We start from the raw sequence: 23456 nt of genomic DNA on the forward strand, positions 1-23456 counted from the left end.
TACTTGCCCCTCATCATCTCACTGAATCTGGGAGAAGAATTAAAGGATCTCCTCACTAGATACATCCATGTGCTGACCCCAGTCCTGAGGAAGCAGGGGTTTGTGCCTTCATCACAGACTTGGCAGCAGGTGGTGAGAGAGTCGAGGGCGGCGGAGCTTGCCTTTTTTGTCGGCCATGATAATGAAGCAGGAAGAGAGACACAACCAGCTAAATATTAATCCACAGTCACACCTGAGCGCCCCTGACATTGACCCTGAGCTTTGGAATATTCTGGTGTTTTACATCTAGATCAAACATCGAAAAGCAGAGATTTCCTTTCTCTTAAACTAGATATAATGTCCTTAGAAATAATAATAATATAAAATGACTTTTCTCTACATTTACTCAATTACATTTCAAAACCTCCAAGGAAAACAATCAGAATGTTAATTAGGTCTTGTTTTCACTTAAAAAAAATTGTCACCTAATGTGATCAGTTTAGGTCTTGATGGATTTTATTAAATATAATATTAAATATAATTATAAAAATATATATGATGGATTATTTTAAACAGCTGCTTTTAAAATGTGTATAGTTGTGCGATCTTTTCTCTGTCAATTGGCCATTGCATTAGGCGCATAATGTGCCACCCTGGGTCACATGTTCTTGAGTTTGGGGCTTCCGCTGTCAAGTAAAAGGAGTCCAGGGCTGGCCCCAGTCGCAGTTCCCTAACTCACCGGAGACGTGGGGGCCCTCTGTTTTTATACCCCTGTGGCTCAGGTAGAATTTACCCTCCTGCCTGAAGCAACTAACCAACTGGACAAAATGTATGAAAAAATAGTTCTTAGATGTTGGGCATCAGACGACGCAGGACGGTGATTCCTCTGGGGTGGGGGGAAAAAAGGGAGAGATCCATGACTCCTGATGGCTCTGGCCTCCGTTCATCACCTGGCAGGAGTGTTCAGGTGTCAGTGGCGGGGAAGGACAACCTGGTTGGAGCCTGGTACTTTCTCTAAGTTGAGCAGTGCTGGAGCCGGGAGTCCCCCAGGGCCAAGGCAGCCTGAGTTCACAGAGCTGCCTTGAAGGATCTTTGACTGGGTCAGTATCAGTGCTTGCATGTAAGCAGAGTGCCCAGCACTGGGGAGAGAAAAGGGAGTAACTCCCGCCAGGTTTCCTTCCACACAGTATAACTCATGGGACGTCAGGGAGAGGCCCTGGAAGGTTATTGCCGCCGTAGTGGGGAGGATTAGTTTTAGACTAAAGGCTGCTCTGGTGCTCACAACTTAAAAGCAGGACTCAAGTGTTCACATTGTTTCCAAGTAACTCAACTATGTTCTTATGCTCAAGAATATTTATAGGAATATTTATAGGAATTTATACAGTACCTAAGAAGGGGAAATGTACAAGTCTGAAATCTCGTAAGAATTACCCAGCATGCAAAATAATCAGGAAAATAACACAGCAATAACCCAGATGATAGTTAGTACAGACAAACATTAGAACTGTTATCCCAAGCTGGACCTGCAGCTGCACCCCTGTCCCAGCTACTTGGAAAGCCGAGGCAGGAGGATCACTTGAGCCCAGGGGTTCAAAGCCAACTTGGTAAACATAGCAAGAACCTTTCTCTCAAAAAATAGTTATTACAGACATATTCCAAGAGTTCAAAAATAAAGGAAAGATTGAGCATAGTGTAGAACCTGCTCATACCAGATTATAAGGGCCAATTGTTAAATAATCAGGAATTTTGCAAACACAATTATTAATCATTGGTAGCTTAGAATGGGCTGAAGTGTGTACTCATGGAATTGGCAAGCACTGCCAACTGGGCATTTTTAAATTTTGGAGAGATAGTTTATTAGCACACCAGCAGACATTGTATACATAAAAGAGACCTAAATCAAGCTTCTAGAGATGAAAACCACACTGTAGATAGATTAGACACTGAAGAAGACAGGTTAGTGAACTTGAAGACACCACAATAGAAACTACCCAAAATGAAGCTCAGAGAAAAATGAACTGAGAGGACAAATGAACTGAGTATTGGTGTGGGGCAACTACAGGTGACCTGGTATACATGTCTCAAAAAAAGGAGAAAGAGAGAAAAAGGAAAAAACAAAAATATTTGAATAAATGATAAATAAAAATTTTCTAAGTTTCATGAAAACTAAAGCCTAAGTTGAAGAATTTTAGTAAACCCCAAGACTAACACAACACACAAACACACACACAAAACTACGCCAGGGCACGTAAAAATAAATCCCTTAAAACCAGTTTTGATAAAGAGAAAAAATTTAAAGCAGCCTGAGAAAAAGATATTTTATATACAGAGGAACAATTATAATAAAGAAAATCTCTTCAGAAACCAAGCAAACCCAAGAACAGTGCGGCAACATTTTTAGAGTACCAAAACATCACTCCCAGATTAAAATTCTACACTCAGTGAAAACAACTTACAGTGAAGGCAAAATTCTTCCTTAAACGTATGGTAGCTGATAGAATCTCTCAGCAGCAGCTTGCACCACCACCACAAAAAAAAAAAAAAAAAAAAAAAAAAAAAAAGGTACAGGAAGTCCTTCAGGAAGAAAGTGGTTATCAGAAATTTAGAATTCAATATTCAAGCCCCTGGTAACCTCTACTCTACTCCATTTTTGGTGTGTATCTATGTGTCTGCTCTGGACAATCATATAAATCAAACCATACAATATAGTTGTCCTCCCCCATTCAACAGGGATACATTCCGAAACCCTTAGTGGGTACCTGAAACCATGCATAGTACTGAAGCCTATAAATACGATGCTTTGCCTTATACAACGATCATAAAAATTTATAAATTGGGCACAAAAAGATTAACAATAACTAATAATGACTAGAAAAATTATAACAATATATTAAAATAAGTTATTTAAAACATAGGAATTTCTGGAATTTTTCCACGTAATATTTTTGGATCATAGTTGCCCTTGGGTGAATAAAACTATGGAAAGCAAAGCCTCGGATGGTGGGGGGTGGGGGTGGGGGGACTTACTGTAAGAGGCTCTGTGTCTGGCTTCTTTTACTGAGCATAATGCTTCAGGGTCCTCCGTGTTATAACACAAGTTGGTAGGTACTTCATATCTTTCTGTGGAGAGAGAGACCGCAGGTGTTTATCTACTCATTAGCCAATGAACACAGACTTGTTCCAATTTTCTGGCTGAGTAAGCTGTGACAAATGTCCACATACAAACCTTCCTGTGGACTTGCATCTTTAAGTTCTCTTGCGTATCTACCCAGGAGGAGAACTGCTGGATCATACTTTGTACTCAGCAATGATATTCTTTTGGGGTCTGATTCATGTGTATTCAGATTAAATGGAGAGTCCTAAGATTTGTCTCATCTTGAAGCTCGAGCATGGTCGAGACATTGGCCAACACAAGGAGTGCTGTTGTCATGTTCCTCTGTCCCTGGAAATTCAGAAGGCACAAAGGGAAAATTAAAAATGACGACTGTAATTGTCTTAGAGACCCATCCCACTCATGGCTGTTTCCTCCTTCTGTTCTTTCTTTTTAATTTTAAATTTTTTTTAGTTGTAGGTGGACACAATACCTTTATTTATTTTTTACGTGGTGCTGAGGATCGAACCCACATGCCACACGAGTGTGCTACCACTGAGCCACAACCCCAGCCTCCCTCCTTCTGTTCTTTCAATTTCCCTCTCTCCTATTCCTTCTCTTTGTTCCCTGAATAAGGGCATCATTTTTACGTACCTCAGTAGTTTATACTCTTTATTTCCTTTTCCAGGCCTTTCTAAAATGTATATTGACATGATTAGAGGAGAATCATTGATCATTTGTAGTGTTGCCTGCATTTTTTTTGGAATTTTTCGGGTCAGCTCAGAACAGATTACCATGTTTACAGGTAGGACCATTTTGGGGGTCTGTACTTTTTCTAAAGTCCTTCTTACTGAAATGAAAAAGCTTCCAAGATGTCTCTACTGCTCTCCCTATACTTTACTCTCGAACCAATTAAAATGCTGTAATGGTTAACAAGAAAAAGATGCCCATTTATGTGTTTTCTTGGTCAGTATAGAGCAAAGAACATTGAAAAAAATATTTTATCTCCCTTGATATGCATATATATATGGGGGGGCTGAGGGGTGGTTCAGTGGTGGAATGCTTGCTTCACATGTGTAAGGCTCTGGGTTTGATTCCTAGCACTGTGCTTGCATGTGCATGTGCGTGGGCACACACACGTGCCCACGCACACACACGTGCCCACACACACACACACGTGCCCACATCACAATTGCATCATTTGGTGCAGATTTGCTTCTTACCTGGATCAATCTGCGTCTCAGTGAATGGATGTTAAGCGTTGGCTTGGTCCTGGATTTGGGCCCGAGGGTGAAAGCCAAGTGGTCCAGCAGTACCAGGGAGGCGAGTGCCAGATCTGTGTGGCTGACGATCACTGAGGTGTGGGGCAGGCTACCTGACTATTTTCCAGATGAGGTGCTAGTAAAGAAGAAAGGGGTGAAAGAAAGAGCATGGAGAGGAAAGGGTGTCCTCCTCATCTCTATTTGTGATCACTGCAAGAGGAGGCAATTCTCGACAGTGGTGGGCAGCACGTGTTTGGGGCACGTCCCCATGAAGACACCAGAGGCGTTTGCCGTGGGCCATTTCTACTGTTTAGGACTTTGTTGTCCAGGACTACCCTGACACACACCCACTTACTACCATTAGTAGCTCAGTTAATGAAAATTTCACCTCTCCATTTCTCAAAAGCCCCTGGGCTGGAGCAGGGGTCACAAACCGACCGCAGTTTGACAGGACCCTGGCTAGGTTTCATTTGGCCCTGACATAGTTTTTTAAAAATTGGAATTGCTTTTCTCTTTTTCCCCTGATGTTGGGGATCAAATCTAGGGCCTCACACCTGCTAGGCAAGAGCTCAGTCACCAAGTTGCATCCCCAGCTGGTTGACCTTTGTTTGGAGATTCACATGCACAGGTTTTCACAGTTGCACACTTTGCCTGACTCTTGGGGATGGTGAGTGAGCCTCAAGCTGCAGACTGCACAGGAAGGACATCCCAACAGAACGGCTTTCCTGGGACACCCCCTTCTGCTGAAGAACAAGATCCCCACATGAAATCTCAAGTGCAAACCAAAGTGCCATGGGTAAAAGAAACCAAAGTGACAGCTCAGCGCTCTCTTTCTTTTTCCTGTAGAGTTACATATCATTGTGGGACTCGGCTTGGACATTTTTGGAAGCATAATCTGTGGATACTGGTGTGCAAGAGTCATCCAGTTTATATTGACTGACATTTTTAGCAATACACTGACCAATGTCATCCTGTGCTTTTCAATGGTGTATATGACTTTCTACGTGGGTGAGCAAAAATAAGTACAAAAAAATGCTTTCACACTCTTTTTCTTCTTTTGTGTCTGATTCTGATGTTTTTAATGTGCTATTTGAAGGTTTTTCAACCTGGGGCTGTTGGGTTTTGGAGATATTCAGACATTCTTCGTGGTTGGTATTTTTGCCTCAGACTAGATTTACCCATTTGTGTAGAGCCCAGGGAATTCCCGCTGTTGTTAAGGAGGCGAAAGCAAGACAGGATTCGGGGTTGGGGGCACTGTGGTCAAGGAAGCCCTGAGATGGGCCTGCAGCCCTGGCCCGGGAAGCAAGTGTCCTAGAGGTGCTCAGCAGAGATCGCGAAGCCGATCCTCAACCGGGTCAGATCTGCTCGGTTTTGGACAGCCTGCTAACTAAGAATGTTTTTTACATCATAAGATGGCTTAAAAAAGAATAAAAGGAAAGAAAAAGTTTTATGGCGTGTGAGGATTGTGTGAAATTCAAATCTCAGTGTCTAGACAAAGTTATTTGAATACACATTCATTTGACTGCATATTATCTATGACTGGGTTTGCGTTACAGTGGCTGAGTCAAATTGTGACAGGTGCCTGAATGATATTTACTATCTGGCTCTTTACAGAAAAAGTTTGCTTGCTAGCTTCTGATCCTATGGGGGCAAATCCTCTGAAGCAGCACTGTAAGGAAAAAATACCATTCTCAAGTCCCCGCATCCCAATTCTTCACCCAAGATAAGGTACCTCAGTGTGCAGAGTTACATGCATTTGTTTTACTTATGTATTTTCTCTCCACAGTGGAATATTTTGGAATGTCAGGCATTGTTGCTTTGGCCACTGTAGGACTGAATTTAGATTCCTTAAGCTTCAAGCCGAGGATGGAGTTAATAATCACGAAGTAAGTTTCCTGTTGTGTACGTGGTATAGAGATCATGGAAGGTGGGCGCTTCACTAGACTCCCTGTAGGAGCTCTGAGCCTGCTGGGATCACAGGTGTGTGCCACCACGCCCAGCAACATGGTGTCTGTAGAACAAGTGATGGAAGCAAGTGCCTTCACTCAGCCGAGAAAGACTGGCATAAGACAGATGTGTTTGTGTAAAAAGAAAATAGTTTTAAAACGCATTGCTTACAATGGCATCCTTTTCCTTCGCCCTAGGTTCTTGATCATATTTTCCTCTATGTACCACCATTTGATATACACTTTCTTCGGCATCGTGGTTGGATGTGGAGAAATCAAGCATTTTAGTTTTAGCACCGTAGTTTTCATTTTCATCTTATTTGTGACAGTGAATTTTGTAAGGTAATAATTATATTTTAAAGCTTGTTTCACTGAGCTTAGATTCTTTTTTAAAAATTTGTTTTTTAGTTACACATGACAGTAGAATGTATTTTGATGTATTACATATACCTGGAGTATAACTTCCCATTCTTTTGGTTGTACATGATGTGGAGTTACACTGGTCTGTATTCATATATGAACATAGGAAAACTATGTCCAATTCATTCTGCTGTCTTTCCTGTTATCATCTCCCCTCCTTTCCCTTCCTTCCCCTATGTTTAATCCAATGAACTTCTATTCTTCCCTCTCCCCCACACCCTTATTGTGTGTTAGCATCTGCATATCAGAGGGAACATTCAGCCTTTAGTTTTGGGGGATTGGCTTATTTAACATAGCATAATATTCTCTACTCCATCCATTTATTGGCAGATACTGTCATTTCATTCTTGTTTATGGCTGAGTAATATTCCATTGTGTATATGTACCACAATTTTTTTATACATTCATCTATTGAAGGGCACCTAGATTGGTTCCATAGCTTAGCTATTGTTTATTGAGCTGCTATCAATACATGGGGCTGTGTCACTATACTATGCTGATTTTAAGTTCTTTGGATATAGACCTAGGAGTGGGATGACTGGGTCAAATGGTGGTTCCATTCCAGGTTTTCTGGGGAACCTCCATACTGCTTTCCATAGTGGTTGCACCAATTTTATGTCCCACCATAAGCTTAGTTCTCGAGCCCACAATTACATTACATTACACTTATTACACTCATCTTCATATGAACTATAGTGCTGATATTCTCTTGGCACAGATCCCCTTGGGATCCTACAGAGAAATGACCTAGATAGAAAGAAGGCACAACTTGAAATGATCTGTGTGACATTTAGTGGATGATTCTATGGAAGCTAAGGAAAATTTTGGTTGGATTAAGTTTATTCATGTAGCTACAATATGTCTTCCCATTCCGGATTCCGAATCCAGTCATTTTATGACCCTTCAGGGAATAGATGATCTTGTCAATGTTCTTTGAAGAGGTTTCCATGCGGGCATTTACCACCCACATGCAAATAGTACACAATAGTGTTAATGATAAATCATTGTATGCATACATGGAACTCCAAGCGTTATTTTACAAGACTCGTATTACACAGAAAATTTAGATAGATTTGTTCAGTCCCAGAAGGCTTGAATGACTTTCCAATAAACTGTGTCACCTCTCTTTCTGTCTGATGTTAAGAATGGCATCTTGAAAAATTTAGGATTGAGTAGATGGTTTCAACTGTAAGTAACATTCATATGTGAGGCGTGATTTATTTGTTTTCAATGTTTTTCTGTCCACAGGTTGCTTGCTGTTATTTTTGTGACCCCGATTTTGATGCATTCCAGCTATGAGTATAGTTGGCGATGGGGAATTGTCATCACGTGGTCTGGAATTAAAGGAGTTTTTAGCTTACTTTTGTCTCCTGATATTTATAACATGGCTGATCAAAAAGTAGCGGCACCACAAATGGTAGGGAAAAAAGAATCATGTCTCATGGTGACTAGTATTTATGCACTTTTTCTTATTCTGTGGCACTTGTTACTATACTCAAATAATAAAGTTAACTGGTTTTGAATTAGATTTTTTAAAATGCATTCTTTTAAATAGAAGGGAACTTGGAGGAAAGTTCTTTAAGGTTGACATTGTGACAGAGACCAGTGGTCATGTGTTTAGGACAGGGGTGCTAAGGAGACTTGCCTTACCGTCCTGACTCCACCAGTCCTGGTCTGGTGACCTTGCAGAAGTTCCCAGCCTTGCTGAGCCTCAATTTCCAGTTGAGGCTGGAGATGATGCTCACTAAAACACCTGACCCTTTTGACATGCTCCATAAATGTCGTTAAGTGTACAAATGCTCTTTTTCAATTGATGTCAGAAAGCATGGGAAAAAATGATGTCTTTATGGAGGAGCATTCCCATCCCTCCATCTGTCAGAACAAGAGCGGAAATGCTAGTGAAGCACACTAAGAAGGATTTTAAACAGCGTGGCATTAAGAACTGCTACCACGTGGTCTGGAATTAAAGGAGTTTTTAAGAGGAAGTGCTTTTCTTGATGGAGTATCATATTCCTCACCGCATCTGTCCTGAAGATTTATATACGTGGGCTTCACAGGGGAACATGGGAGTTCCAGTAAACCAGAGGAAAATCATAATGACCAACATTTCAGTTCCTTTGATTCTCTTATAAGCAATGAATTGGCTTAAAACCAAGTTGACAAGATGTTAACTAGCATTTGGGTAACCATTTCATAGTGTTTCCTAACTCTGTCTGATGTTAAGAATCCTCTTGGCTCTGCGATCTGTAATAATCACCATCTGCAGAATCAGTGTGTTCACCAGGCACACGAGGGGACTGTTACCAGTCAGATGGGGAAACACCCTGGAGAGATCAACTCTGTTTTATGGTGAGGGACTCAGAGGGGCTAACTGGCCTCAATCACATGGTCAATAAATGGCAAAGCCCAAACTTACAGAGGCACTTGTTTATTTTTTTGTGTTTGGTGCCTCTCCAAACTGCACCTCAGTTCCAGCCTGCTCCCTCACAGCCTCTCAGTAGCCACGGTAAATGCTGGCAGCAGATGTATGTCCCCGTCCTGTTTGGTTGCTGGGTGTCTCCCCACCTGCGTGTTTCACAGCCACGTCTGTGATGGCTGAAAACTCTTCTCTCAGTGCCCTTATCTGGCACGACCTATTGCTTTTCCTTTGTTCACATTCTTCCGGGTATAATGTCTTCCCTGGTATATCGTGTTCAAAGAGTGTCCACAAAACTGGCCTTTTGCCTCAGCTTATTCACTGGAGACAGTGTAAAGATTAAAGATAAAAGATTAAGATGGAATTTTGTTGGTGGTTAAATGAGCGATGCTTGCCTTTTGAAAACTGAGGTGATATTTTCTTTCTAATCATCTGTATGCTTTGTTTTTAGTTTATTTTCTATGTACAAGTAATATCGCTATTGACTATGGCAATAAATTCATACATGATGACTTTCTCGGCTAGGACATTAGGTAAAGTATATGCATAATTGTTTCCTAACTGGGGAGAAAAATGCAAATAAGTTATTGTTGGGGGTAATGCAGACATTTCTTATGAAGTTCAAGGAACTGGTTTAGAGGCCAGTTATTTTCATTTACTCGTTATCTTTGTTAATAACAATAATGATGCTGTGTAATTGCAATATTGGTTCATCTGGTTTAGCAGAAGCCAAGTGAACAGAGGCTTAAATAAAACACAGGAATCTCTTTTCCCCTCACTGCAGAATCCAAAAGAGTGGGATGGTTCTGCTGCACGAGGTCATCCAGGGGTCCAAGTTCTTCTGTTTCTGTTGCTCCTCTGTTCTCTAGTCTGCAGGGCAGGAGATTGCTCATTACCACATGTCTATTATCCAAGCAACTAGAAGAGGAAATGGGAATAGGTGGGTGGGTGGAAAGCATCTTTCTTTTAAGGGCACAATCCAGAACTTAATATCTATATAACCAGAACTTAATATCCAGAATTTAATATAAATATCCAGAATTTAATAAATTTATCCAGAATTTAATCACGTGGCACACATTTGTAAGGGAAGATGGGGAATATCATCTTTTTCTGGCTGGCCATGTATTCACCCCCAGTTCAGATATCCTATTGGTGACAGGAAGAAGGAGAGAATGGACATTGGAAGACAAGCCCCAAGCTCTGCCACCGTTGTCTATTTCTAATAGGAATTTGAGCTTGATAATAGCAATAAGTTTACATGTAATTAAATTTAAACAGGAACATTTTCTGTTATCTAAAAGGTATTTGAAACTTGTTTATCACAAAGTGCATAAATATAATAAAGTTACAAGAGACACATCCAGTAGAGAAATCTAGAATCGGATGGCGGCAGCAGTGGTCAAGGGGGAGGGAGCTGGGGTGGGATTAGGCAGTCCTGTAGGAGGGTCGGCTCCTCAGCTCTGCTGGACGAGAACTGATTCCATCAGGGAATCTAGAATTGATCAGACTACTAGAAATTTCCATATCCCCACTCACTTGTTCACGGATAAACCACAAGATCAACTCGCTAATTTAAAGAGGGATGGTTTCCTTCCATGTGTGAAATACTTGGTATCATTATCAGAGTAGCCACCTCTGAATGCCCATAGCCTTGATAAACCAAGTTAGTAACGCTGGGAGAGCACAGGCCAGCAAGAACAGAGGAGGATGACATTTGCACGTGCAGATTTGCTGGCCAGGAGAAAGATGTTAAATGTGAGGTGTCTCTATTGGCTTTCACATTTTATTATGGATAAGAAACAGCTGAAGAACTTGTTAAAAATGCAAATTCTCAGGCCAGTCTGATTCGGAGGGTATGGACGGAGCCCAGGAATTTGACAGTTTGATCAGCAGCCCTTCTACCTGGAGAAGACACAGGTAGTTTCCCACATTTTGAGAATTACTGGTGGGGTGCCTTGAAATATTAAGTCATGCCTTTAGCAATTGGGCCAGATGCAGTTCAGTTATATAGCCAAAGGAAACAGGGTAGGGTGATTCTGTGGAAAACCTGCCCTATGCTCTGGTTTGCAGGTGAACTCGGGAGCTCACGGCATGGTCGCCCCCAGTGCGTTCTCCCTTGCAGCCCTCACTGTGCGGCTCAGGCCCTTGCTCTTCTTTGTCTCAGGTTTTTGTGCGATTTCCCTCCCAAGACAAATGGCCATGCAAAATGCCATTCAGCACATTCAGGAGATAATACAGAACACAACCACTTTATACAAGACCGAAAAGATGTTGACAAATGTCAACTGGACTTTAGTGGAAGAAAAAGCGAAGATCGAATACATCATTCCTGTGAGTTGGTGCCTGACAAAAAATAATCTTCTTTTCCTTCCCTTGGTCTGTCTGCCTGGCCTTATAGTCTGTAAAAAAAAAAAAAAAAAAAAAAAGAGAGAGAGAGAAAGAAAGAAAAAAGAAACCTGATTCTGCTAACCAAATGTCAGAGAACTCAGGAGTTTGCCACCTTGGGGAAATGACTTTGAATTCTTTCTCCAAAGAGAAGGTCTTGGTGGTTAGCCTCATTTGCCAAATATGAGGAGAATGGATGTTTTCATAAACTGGCTGATGGGGCAGCAGGAGAGATTATGCTTCCAATGGGTAGAGATACCAAGAGATGGCTCCCAGTGTAAGTGTCCTAAGAAGCACAAAACAGGACAATCCTGAGAGTAGTCAAGCATGGAGAGTTTGGAGAACAATTTGGCTATCTAGATGCACCTAAAGGAATATTTATTTCATCACAATTGAAAAACACACTTCTCATATGGTGAAACAGTTCCCAGCTTATGCATGGCTCCTTATCTGAGCAACTCTGAGTTACTGAGATCTTTGCTGAGTATAGTCTTGCTATCTTCTAATAATTTTTTTTTTTTACCTATTTTTAACTTTATCTCTTTGTTTTCTACAACTTAGTCAAATACTGTCCCACTTTCCCACGTTGTACATGATGATGAAACAGAGCAGTCCCCGACAGATGAAGTTTTAATAGAAGAAGCCAGATTGCACGTGGCGATAATACAAATGGTTGGTATTGCTGACGCCGCCTCTTCCTCCTCCTCCTTCCTCTTCTTTCTCTTCCTCCTCTTTTCCTCCTCCTCCTGTCCCCATCCGTCTCCTCCTCTTCCACCCCTTCCTCTCCCCTCCCGCCTCCTCCCCTCCCTTCTCTTTTTCTTCTTTCCCTGAGCGACTCTTTTCTTCCTTCACTGAGAATTGAACCCAGGGACACCTTACCACTGAGCTACATCCTGGACCTTCACTTAGGTCCTTGCTAAGTTGCTGAGGCTGGCTTTGAACTTGTAGTCCTCCTTCCTCGGCCTCCCAAGCCACTGAGTTATAGGTGTGGGCCACCATGTCCAGCTCTATAGGTGTGTGGCTTTGACTCTGTGTCTCCATTCTGTTCCATTGGTCTATGCATCTGTATCCGCCACCCCCCCCCCATTACCCTGTGGTTTCTGTTCCTAGGGCTCTGTAGTAAAACTTGAAGTTGGGTATTATGATACCTGCAGCATTGCTTTTTGGGGGCTCAGGATTACTTTGGCTATTCTGGGTCTTTTGTTCTTCCATATGAATTTTAGAATTGTTTTTTCCAATCATGTGAAGAATATCATTTGTATTTTGATGTGGCTTGCATTAAATGTGTAGATTACTTTGGTTATATGACTATTTTAACAAAATTAATTCTGCCAATCCATGAACATGGGAGATCTTTCCAACTTCTAATGCCTTCTTCAATTTTCTTTCAAGTGTTCCTTTATTTTCCTTATAGAGTTCCTTTACCTCCTTAACTAGGTTTCTTCTTAGATATTTTGTTTTTTGAAGCTATTTTGAATGGAAAATTTTCTGATTTATTTCTCAAAAGGTTCATTATTGGCTTACAGAAAAGCTATTGACTTAAAAATTTAAAAATTTTTTTTAGTTGTAATTTTTTATGTCCATCTGGACATAACTTTATTTTTTTATGTGCTGCTGAGGATCTAACCCAGTGCCTCAAATATGCTAGGCAAGATTCTACCACTGAGCCACAACGTCAGTCCCTAGCTATTGATTTTTATACACTGATTTTGTATCTAGTAGTTATTTTTGAGGGTCTTTAGAGTAATTATTAATGTCATTTACATACTTAGATAAACAGCTTTAAATATTGGAAACTGCTTTTTACGAATTTGACATGGTTGACTTTCATACAAAATTCTCTTGTTTTAATTTTTTTTTTTTAGAAATATAAGCTAAAGTAAATCTGGTAAACCAAAAATTCTCTTCAAATTTTGGTATTAATAATTTACATGTTCTAACATACACACAGGAATATTGCTAGGTAAAATCAAGTTTGAGTCAATTGTATCAGATTATACATTTTAAATTAGGTTTCTATTTAAATAGGACAAATTTTATTCAATATAGCAAGTATATAATATACTTACTGTGTTCACATTCTTCTTTTTTACTTTCTTTTAAAAACTCATTGTCATGAAGAATTCCTAACATACACAAAAGTGGTATAATATGTCACCATGTGCCCATCACCCAGCCTTAACAATTATCCACACACAACCATCCTGCCCCCTCTGCCTCTTCAATCACTCCCCCACCTTCCATATTATTTTGAAATAAATCCTGGGTGTCATATCACTTCATCTGTAAATATTTAAAAATGTACATTAAAATTTAAAGTCTCTTAAGAACATAGTAAAATGCTAATATTGTTCCTAAAATTAATAATTACTTAATAAGAATAGATATCAAATCATTAACATTTTCAATTGTCTTAGAAACATGATAAACGCTTCCTTTACAGTTTATACTTTCAAATTGAGTTTTGTTGAAGTTCACACACTGCAACTAACCAATATCTCTATTAAGTCTCTTATAATCTGTAGATCCTTCTTTAATTTTCTGTTGAAGAACATATTTGTTCTTGAATTGTGCTGCTATAAACACTGATGTGGTGGCATCGCTGTAGTGTGCTGACTTTCAGTTTTTTTAGTTACATATTGAAGAGTGGGATAGCTGGGTCATACGGTGGTTCCATTCCTAGTTTTTGAGGAGTCTCCCTACTGCTTTCCAGAGTGGTTGTACTAGTCTGGAGTCCCACCAATGATGTAAAAGTGTACTTCCCCCCATCATGAATTCTTTTAGTATATTCTTGTCATTTTTAATTCCCCCTCAAATTTGAAACTGAGCTTTGTTGGGTATAGTAATCTTGGAGGGCAGTTGTTTTCTTTTAGGGTTTGGAATATCTCATTCCAGGCCCTCCTTGATTGTAGGGTCTAAGCTGAGAAATCAGAAGTGAGCTTTATTGGTTTGCCTTTAAACATGACCTGGTGTTTTCTCTCTTGGGGCTTTTAATATTCTTTCCTTATTTTCTGTGTTAATTATTTTGATTATGATATGTCTTGGTGACCTTCTTATTTGATTAGGTCTACTTGTGGTCCTGTAAGCCTCCTATTTAGAGGCGAAAGTTAACCTGGGAATATCTTTCTCTTTTGGTAGTTTCTGGTGGAGCTGAGATATTAGTCACACTTTGAATTAATACTTTGCACTGCTTTTTGCTCTACAAGGATGGTGCTACTGGTGTGGTTTATATTGCAGAAATGAAGTCTGAATTGTGTAGGTTCTGAGCATCTTAAAGCTAGGAACTTTCCTCTGTATCTCTTATAACATTTAGGACTGTACTTAGTAAAAAAAAAATGAATTCTGAGTAGATATTTGAATCAAATGAAATTTATTTCCTCCTGTAGATTCTCTGTAGTAGTATATTTTCATCTGTGGGCATGCTTTACCATCCACGTGGGATTGGTCCTAGGATCCCCAGCTGCAAAATGGACACTCAAATCTGCAGATTCTTGTTGCTTATATGAACTAGCAGAGCATTTGCATATAACTTTCCTATGCTTTTCCTCCTGTTTTCTTTAAATCATCTCTGAATTATGCACAATGCAGAACAAACACTATGTCAATAGTTGTTATACTGTATTATTTGAAGAATAATAATAAAAATGTATATATTCTCATTATAAATCAGTTTTTTCCCTGAATATTTTCAGTTGTTGATTGAATCCATAGAGGCAGAAACTATGAATACAGAGGGCCAATTTATTGAGTTTGGTAATAATAGCAAGGGCTATGTAAGTTGTAGGCAGAGTAGATTATATTCATGTTTTGATCTTTTGTAATTTTTATTTAACATTGTGTGTTTAGAGTAGCTTTGAAAAGCAGTGTAATGATGGCATCCTTGGAGTAGAGGCAGCCCGGATATTAATTGGTGCAACGAAAAGCTATTGCCCCATCCAAGGAAAGTAAGTGTAATACTTCTTTGATTAATTCAGTTAATTGATTAATTAATTAAATTTGATATTTCCAAAATTGAGTTGGTATGTGATTAAGAATGAACAAATGGAGTGTTAAATGTCCAGATTGATCAATCTATTATCTATTTTATCTATCCACATCCATCTATCTGTCCATCTATCCATCTATTCATGTATTTTCTATTTTTCTTGTTTGCTAATTTTCCCGTGTGGTTTTATGAGCTGGGTGACATTAGGGGACTCTGGAGGAAGGTCCTACTATAAGGTAATTAGATGAGAGACAAGGGGACCCATGAAGAGAACTTCGTGGCTTCTGCAGATGTTATGAGTGTGTTGCTTTCATATCACATCCACTAAATTGCTAGAGGAGGAGGCGGAGGCCTGGGTCTGTGGTTAAACAGTTCTGGGGTAGACAGAACTGTGGGAACCGGCTCAACTGGTTTTGATAGATGTGAAGAAATCTGGTGGGGAAAACCCAGTGTCTCAGAGATAAGTGCATATCTGGTCACAGTCCTGGCAAGCATTAGGTAACAGGTGATTCACAGCAAAGCTCTGAGGGTGAGAGTGAGCAGGGCAGCAGCCCAGTGATCTTTGTGGGAGAGCTGTCGTTGGTCCCTGGGGTTATGAAAATCAGGGCCTTTGTGGGGGGAGGCTTGGGCTGGGCAGTGAATGACAAAAGGAAGCTGGATTTCAGAACCCCAAAGGATTGGTCTAGGAATGGGGGCACAGGTATCTCATGTCCCATGACCACAGGTGGATAGGTGGATGGGTGCTTGGGATTCAGTGAATTTATTTAGTAGATCCTCATTAAACTTGTATTTAGTATAACTTCCCCTTTATATTCCCCTATTTATTATGGTCAGTTTTTATCATAATGCATGTTGTATTTTTGTTAGATTCATGAATATTCATGATGTTTCAACTTATGTAAGAGCTAGAAGTTGGCTTATAAAGTTTAAAAACATGTTAACTTACTTGGAATATCATAGAGAGAAGGGACGTTTTATTCTACCTGGGTAAGTATTGTGAACTTGTTTTTTAATTTGTGCATCATAGTTTCACCTAGAAATGGGATTCGTTGTGACATATTCATACGTGCACACAAGTATTATGAACTTTTAATAGCAATACCCTTGAAAATAGTATATTTCTATAGTTTTTGAATAAATGACTTTGATTTTCCTTATTAAAATAAAACTAAAATCATGGTCAACTCTCATTGTCGAAGGGGTGAAGGTACAGAGTGCTTGCTTCCCTTCATTCTGTTTCAGCCCCTTCACTGGTGCCTCTATGAAAGCGTGGGCAGGAAGAAGAGAGGGTGGTCTTGTGGGGTCATGTCGTGGACTGGGATGCGTACATCTTCTTCTAGGTGCAGTGCAAGGGTGAGAAGTACCCAGCTGGTGCATTAGATCTAGCTCAGTTTAATTTCATCTGTGCCGCAGGGCGGTCGTATTGAGGTCTGTCTTTAGGAGAAATACAACTCGGACTTAACAATACCTTCACCACTGAAGCTGCTGAATTTTAAGTGGGTGTTGATCTTTTGTAACAAAATCAGACATTGTTTTGTTTTCTTCCATTTAATTAAATCAAAGATAAATAGAAAAATCAAACACCTAGAATATTGACATATGCAGGGAATTTATTTTTAAAAAAATCAGGCTCAAAAAAATAATTAGGGTCTATTTTAGATGGATTGAAAAGTTTTAAGAAATACATGTAATAATAATTATTGAATAGTTATTTTTCTATTCTTACATTTAAATAATGCTGATGTGTAACTCATATTCTTGTCATTTTGTTTTTGCTTTTGATTTATGAATCCTTGCATCATTTCCTGTATCCTATAGCATTGATTTTTTTTTTATTTAAAAAAAGATGCTCTCCATCCTGGATATAGATGAACAGAAACATTTTTTTATCTTTCTCCATTATGATTTTTATGTGCAGAAATTATGCTTTTATTTTTGCTATCTATTATTTTATTTGTAGTCTTCAAATGAATTTTAATGATTTATTTAAACAAATGTTAAACTTCAGCTCTTAATTGTTATTCTTGGAAGTGATCTGACATTTTATTTGATTTTTTTTCCAGGAATAATAGATTTCTGATTTTTGTATATCACCTTGTATTTTCAGAAGAATTTGAATATGCAGGACATATTAAGACATTATTGTATATTTATCCCATGATAATACATTTATGGCCAATGGCAAGAGAGTTAAATGTATCAGCACTGATATCAATGAACCACTATTTTGTATTTTTATGTGCGTTAGAATCAACTTTGAAGGTACTGTTTAAAATAAAAATATAGTCCATGAAAAGAATAATGCAGATATTTAGAATAGTTTGAAATAATTTGTTAACAGAAGCTATTTGTTATTATGGTTGATGTGGTCCTGGAATTTTAGTAACTTTTGTTTGAATTTTCTGAGTTTAATAATGAAATTAATAGAATAGTCACAGTCTTGGACATTAACTAAATATAAAAGTAGAGAGAATCATAGGATTAGGTAAAATAAAGTTGAAAATCCAGACAAAGAGATTTCTTCCACATACTTTCAGTAGTGATACAAGAAATAAATTAGCAAACAGAAGCAACAATGATTTGCTGGTCTTTGTCATAACACGAGGACCTCTCCCTGCAGTCTCCAGAACTGCTTTCAGACTTTGTTATGAACGGTATTATAATGAATCTGCTTATTGCTATTTTTTATATTCTTGGTTTTGGCACTCCAGTTTCATTATAGATTATATATTTTGATTCACACTAAAATTTTTGATGTTGGAGATTACAAAGAATTTTGGGAAATTCCAAATGAATAACTTAAAGCTCAACTTTTGGAATATAACTCATTTATAGCCGAGAGCTTAGTTATCAAACTGTAAGAATTTTTCCCCTTACACCATGTATAGGTACTATGAATGACATATATTCTATTTCTTTTCTACACAGTTAATTATTCTGAAAAGGAACTATTTTAAACAACATTGGAATACTTTGGAATTTTTAATTTTGCTTATTGGGCTCGTGGATATCTTTTGTATATACTTTGTCAGACTAAGAACAAGCAACTTGTTCCTTATCCAGCTCACAGTGGTGATGGGATACTTAAGAATAATTAGGTTTCTTCCTATCTTCAAGGTAAGACTTTGAATTTTAAATTGTTAGGTTTTTTTCCTATGTCACTTATTAAGTGATTTCAGAAATCTCCTTTTTTAAGAGCAGTGGCCACCTGTGCACACCTTCAGCCTTGTGCTCCTTCCTCTGGACCCTGTTCTGTTTGCTAACTCTTACTTTTCTCCCCATTTTTTGTCTGTACTGTCCCCCAAGGCAGGCCTTCTTGTTTTGGTCACTGATGTAACCTCTGGCTCAAGACAGTGCCTGCTGTGTAGTTAAGTCCTTAGTGAATATTCCTGTTAAGTAAATAGGTGAAAAAATAGGTGCCTCTAGAAGCGGGCAAGTCCTTCAAATGTCAGAAGAATTTGTTCCTATCACCCAAACTATGTAGAAATAGCAAGGAAAATTCTCCCCCTCCACAGTCCCCTACTCACATAGCATGCTGCCTATGGAAATTAACTTTCCTGTGGTCTTCAGGTTCATTAGCAATTATTATTCCTTCTCTTCATGGCCCTGGTTTGAATTCTGAGGGTAGATTTTTATGTTTCCATTCTCAACATTTACACCTGCTTTCTCTCTTTCCAATGGAGATGCACCACATCAGCATTCAGCTTGGGAGTTGAGAGATTATACCTGCCACTCCATTTTTTCTTATTAATTCTTATCACATCAAAAAAAAAAAAGTCTATTAGTATGTATTGAAATGGTAGAGGTTTGGCATTTTTAAACCTTGCCGTAAACACTAGGGGCCAAATTCATGCACTAGCATTTTCCACCTAGTCCCCTCCTCGGAAAGATTTCAGGGTTTTGTTTTTTAAAGTTAGAATTGTTTGTCCAGCTTGTGCTCATAGACTCCTTTTGGTCATTTTTAAATTTTATATTAATGTCATGAGGATTGCTGTGCGGTGCTGTATACACAAAACCTGCTTTTAGGGTTAATTCCCTCTCTATGATCTTTACCGTATGGGCTGAGTTTAGAGTGGAGTGCTCACGTAGGTATCACTCTACCTAATACAAATGACTCTAGAAATCAAGAGTCACGTACTGAGGCTAGGTCTTAAAATAGAAGACAGAATTTTCTTTAGGAAATCAGTTTTTATACAGATATCTTACGCTGATAAATGTAAAACAATTATTTTATAAGTTGTACTTTGTGAAAAATAAAATGGAATCTTCCTAGTATACTCCAGACAAAGCTCAATGAAGTATCTTTAAGGACTCAATATTACTATGGTTAGCTTTTTTTTATATATATATTTTCCAGGGACTGTGTAAAGTACTTTACATACATTATCCAGTTAAATTATTATAACAGATGTCACCACTATACACAGGTACCCTAACAGCACCGTGTAGATTTGAAAATAAACAAATCTGCATTGGGAAGCTTGGAAGAATATTAGAGATTTTGACACTGTGTTCAAAGGGACAGCACAGTTTGAGAGCCACAGCCGAAGGGGCCCCAGCAAACTTCCAGCTGCCAGCAAACTTCCAGCTGCCAGCTGATGATTGGCTCACAGCAGCCCCAGCAAACTTCTAGCTGCCAACTGATTGGCTCCTCTGCGGTGATGCTCATTGGGCTGTTTCCCTGCCCTTTCAGATCACGGAGCTGCTCATTGGGGGCTTTTTTGGCTCTGCCCACACGACCCAGCCAATCAGCCTCAAGAGCAGGAGGAGTGGGGGAGGTTGAGGGGCTTGTGGGAAACCGGTGGTGGCAGTTGGGCTCTGAGGGTTTTCCTGAGGAGCTGTGTGGTTTGGTGTGTGTGTACTAAAAATGAAGTTCCTTTCTTTTGACAAGTGGATCGTGAATTGTGCCCAGCCAGACTGCGGCAGCTCAGGGAATGTCAGTGTGTTGTGGGGGAAAGCTTTGGAAAAGTCCTCTTTAAACAGCTCTCCCTTTTCCCCAAGTTTCACAACCAAATGGTGGCTAAAAAAGCTTTTTCTTTTTTCTGATCTTGAATTCCTGCACTGTGATACTCTTCTCCTGTTCTTTCTCCCCGCCCCCCCCAACCCCCTTTTTACCCAGTCCCTTGCCATCTGTCCCTGAGCTTTGACATAGCTATAAGCCTGTGGGAAGTTCCCTGGTTGTGCGAGTGACTGCTTCTGCTTTTGAGCAGTGTCTCCATTGGAATTCTGGTACTTACACATTATTACCCGCGTTTTATACATGAGGACACTGAGTCCTCCAAGTCACTAAGTAACTTTCTCCAGGTCACAGAGCTGGTGGACACTGGTATTTGAAGCCAGACAGGTTTATGTTTAAAAATTTGAAGTCACTACGTTAGCCTGCCTCAACCTGTGATCAGAGAAATTGAGAGCTAAGAAGGACCTTAGTTCCCTAAGTTTCTTATCTCACAAGAGAAGACACTGGTACAGAGGTGAGTTCTTCAGTCAGTAACTATGTTACTATCTAGGGTTGCTGGGTTACTTACCTCCATTCAGCAGAGAATTGAAGAACAGGACACAGAGATAGCATGCATACAGCAGGTTTATTGCAAAACCGACAGAGACAGAATTCTTCAAAGAGCAGGGGTCCCGGAGCCAGGAATCTGGTGGAAGAGTTTTGGCTTGTTCTTTCTATGGTCTCTGGAATTTCCTCCTTTCCTTACCTTTCCCCTGTCCACGCCCTTTTCATTATTATTGATTGGTGCCCCCTCTGTTCATGCCTGTGTTTCTGTTGGATCCCCTGCTTAGGAGCACAAGTACCGTCGGATTGGGTGTCACAATGGGCAAAAGGTTCGACATCTGCAGTTGAGGGGAGAGATAAAGAATGTCCACACGCTTCTGCCCTTCCCAATGTTTTATTCACTCAAGTCACTCAAGATAGTTTCACTCTATAGGTTCTTAATCAAGGAAATGACAATCTTTAATCTAGATAGACATAATCAATTCACAGCAAACTATTCTAGATTAATTCTAAGCATTGCAAACACACTGAATCATGATAACAGACATTCCCTCTGTGTGCTAAGTTCAAGTGTCAGATCAAAGGTCTCAAGCCTTAGGCTTTAAGTCCAGCAGATGCATATCCCTTGATTGTGCTTGAGGGCCATACTGGAGGGCTCTGTAGGTGTGCAGGTTTCAAACCAGAGTTTTAAAGAGGAGTTATTTAGGCTCAGGCCTCAGGCTATCCTTACAAAATTTGGATCTCTAACAAGTGTCTAATACTGCGTTATTTGTCTGGAGACAATATTTTGGGAACTTCTGCTTTATGACCTAAAAGCACCATTTTAAATTTCACAAAATTTACAGAGCTTTTCTCTGTCTCTCTCTCTCTCCATAATCCCAGTTAGCAGTTCCAATGCTGATAAATATTGCAGATGTGCAGGTCAAAAAACACCTCAGCTTGATGTACAATATTACAAAAGGCTATGTCAAAAGTCAAGAAGATGCCAAACTTTTAATAAAACAAATTTCTGGCCGTAAATCAATTTATAAGGTGAGAGATAAGCATTGTTTTTCGGGGGGTAGGGGAGGGAAAACCACTTAGATGTATTAATTTCTTTTAAATCATTTCTATATATGTTCGGCCAAACAGACAGACATCAGAAGTTGAAGGGGTCTGTTTATCATGTCCTAAAGGAGCTGAGGAAGGAAACAAGCTCTCATCTTTACATTTCAGCTGTTCTCATCAAACTCACTTGTTATCTTCATAGCAGAAAACCACCCACAGGGGCAGCATGGGTGGCTGGTGTTGGGGAGCGGGTGAAGAGGACCCCCATCCTGCCTGGCTCTATGCACTTAGTACCAGGCAGGCTTGGAGATGGCGAGTCACTTCTTAACCAGGCTCCCGCACACCCACATGTCCTTTCGGGGCATTCTTTGAAGTTTAATAGGTTTGTCCCTAAAAGGCCCATCTTAAATGTCATATGTACTTTGTACTTGGTAACATTCAGAGGTTCCTCCTGGCCTAAAGAGTTATTTTTAGTTATACATAATACTAAGATTCATTTTGACATTATTATAAAAGCATGGATATACTTTGTTCTAATTCAGTCCCCAGTACTTCCCTTTCCCCTTCCATCCTCCCTCCCCCTATTCCCTTCCATCTGCTCCACTGATCTTTTGTGTGTATAGTTTTGTTTTTCGTCAGTGTCTTGTGGCTGTATATGATGGTGAGAGTCACTGAGGTTTATTCATGTATGTATATAGGAATGTTAGGTCAGATTTCCCATCCTTCACTTCATTCATTCCCCTTACACTACTTCACTGGTCTTTCTTCCTCTTCTTCTTCTTTCTTTTTAATCTCCCACCCCTCTTATTTTGAATTAGCTTCTACATATCAGACAAAACATTTGACCTTTGACTTTTGGGAACTATCTTATTTCACTTGGCATGGTAGTCTCCAGATTCATCCATTTACCAGCAAATGCCCCATTTCATTCTTCTTAATGGACAATTAGTACTCCGTTGTGTTTATATACCACATTTTCTTTATCCATTTATCTGTTGAAGAGCACCTAGGTTGGGTCCATAGCTTAGATATTGTGAATTGAGCTGCTATAAACATTGATGTGCCAGTATCATTGTAGTATGCTGATTTTAAATCTTTTAGTTATAGACCGTGGAGTAGGATAACTGAGTCTTATGGTGGTTTCATTCTTGTTTTTTTGAGGAATCTCCATGCTGCTTTTCAGAGTGGTTGCACTAATTTGCATTCTCACCAGCAATGTATGAGTGTGCCTTTTTCTCCACATCCTCACCAACATTTACTGTTATGTATATTTTTGATAATTGCCATTCTGCCTGGAGTGAGATGGAATCTCATTGTAGTTTTAATTAGCATTTCCATAATTGTAGAAATGTGGAACTTTTTTTTACATATTTGTTGACCATTTGTATTTCTTCTTTTGAGAAGTGTCTTCTTCTTTTGCCC

At 39.5% G+C, this 23456-nt stretch overlaps 1 protein-coding gene across 1 annotated transcript in view; it reads left to right on the forward strand.

Moving 5' to 3' along the window:
* Slc9c2 (solute carrier family 9 member C2 (putative)) overlaps positions 1 to 23456 on the forward strand; it is a 50267-nt gene that overhangs the window by 9625 nt on the left and 17186 nt on the right. The window contains exons 5-17 of the mRNA XM_076872943.2: positions 3759 to 3875; positions 5179 to 5340; positions 6119 to 6218; positions 6477 to 6620; positions 7947 to 8115; positions 9566 to 9647; positions 11282 to 11448; positions 12064 to 12174; positions 15349 to 15446; positions 16355 to 16474; positions 17551 to 17749; positions 18416 to 18604; positions 21870 to 22019. Of these exons, the coding sequence (XP_076729058.2) occupies positions 3759 to 3875; positions 5179 to 5340; positions 6119 to 6218; positions 6477 to 6620; positions 7947 to 8115; positions 9566 to 9647; positions 11282 to 11448; positions 12064 to 12174; positions 15349 to 15446; positions 16355 to 16474; positions 17551 to 17749; positions 18416 to 18604; positions 21870 to 22019 (1808 nt within the window). The remainder of the gene's footprint in view (positions 1 to 3758; positions 3876 to 5178; positions 5341 to 6118; positions 6219 to 6476; positions 6621 to 7946; positions 8116 to 9565; positions 9648 to 11281; positions 11449 to 12063; positions 12175 to 15348; positions 15447 to 16354; positions 16475 to 17550; positions 17750 to 18415; positions 18605 to 21869; positions 22020 to 23456) is intronic.

This window comes from Callospermophilus lateralis, chromosome 13, assembly GCF_048772815.1.
Source record: "Callospermophilus lateralis isolate mCalLat2 chromosome 13, mCalLat2.hap1, whole genome shotgun sequence".
Classification (NCBI taxonomy): Eukaryota; Metazoa; Chordata; class Mammalia; order Rodentia; family Sciuridae; genus Callospermophilus; species Callospermophilus lateralis.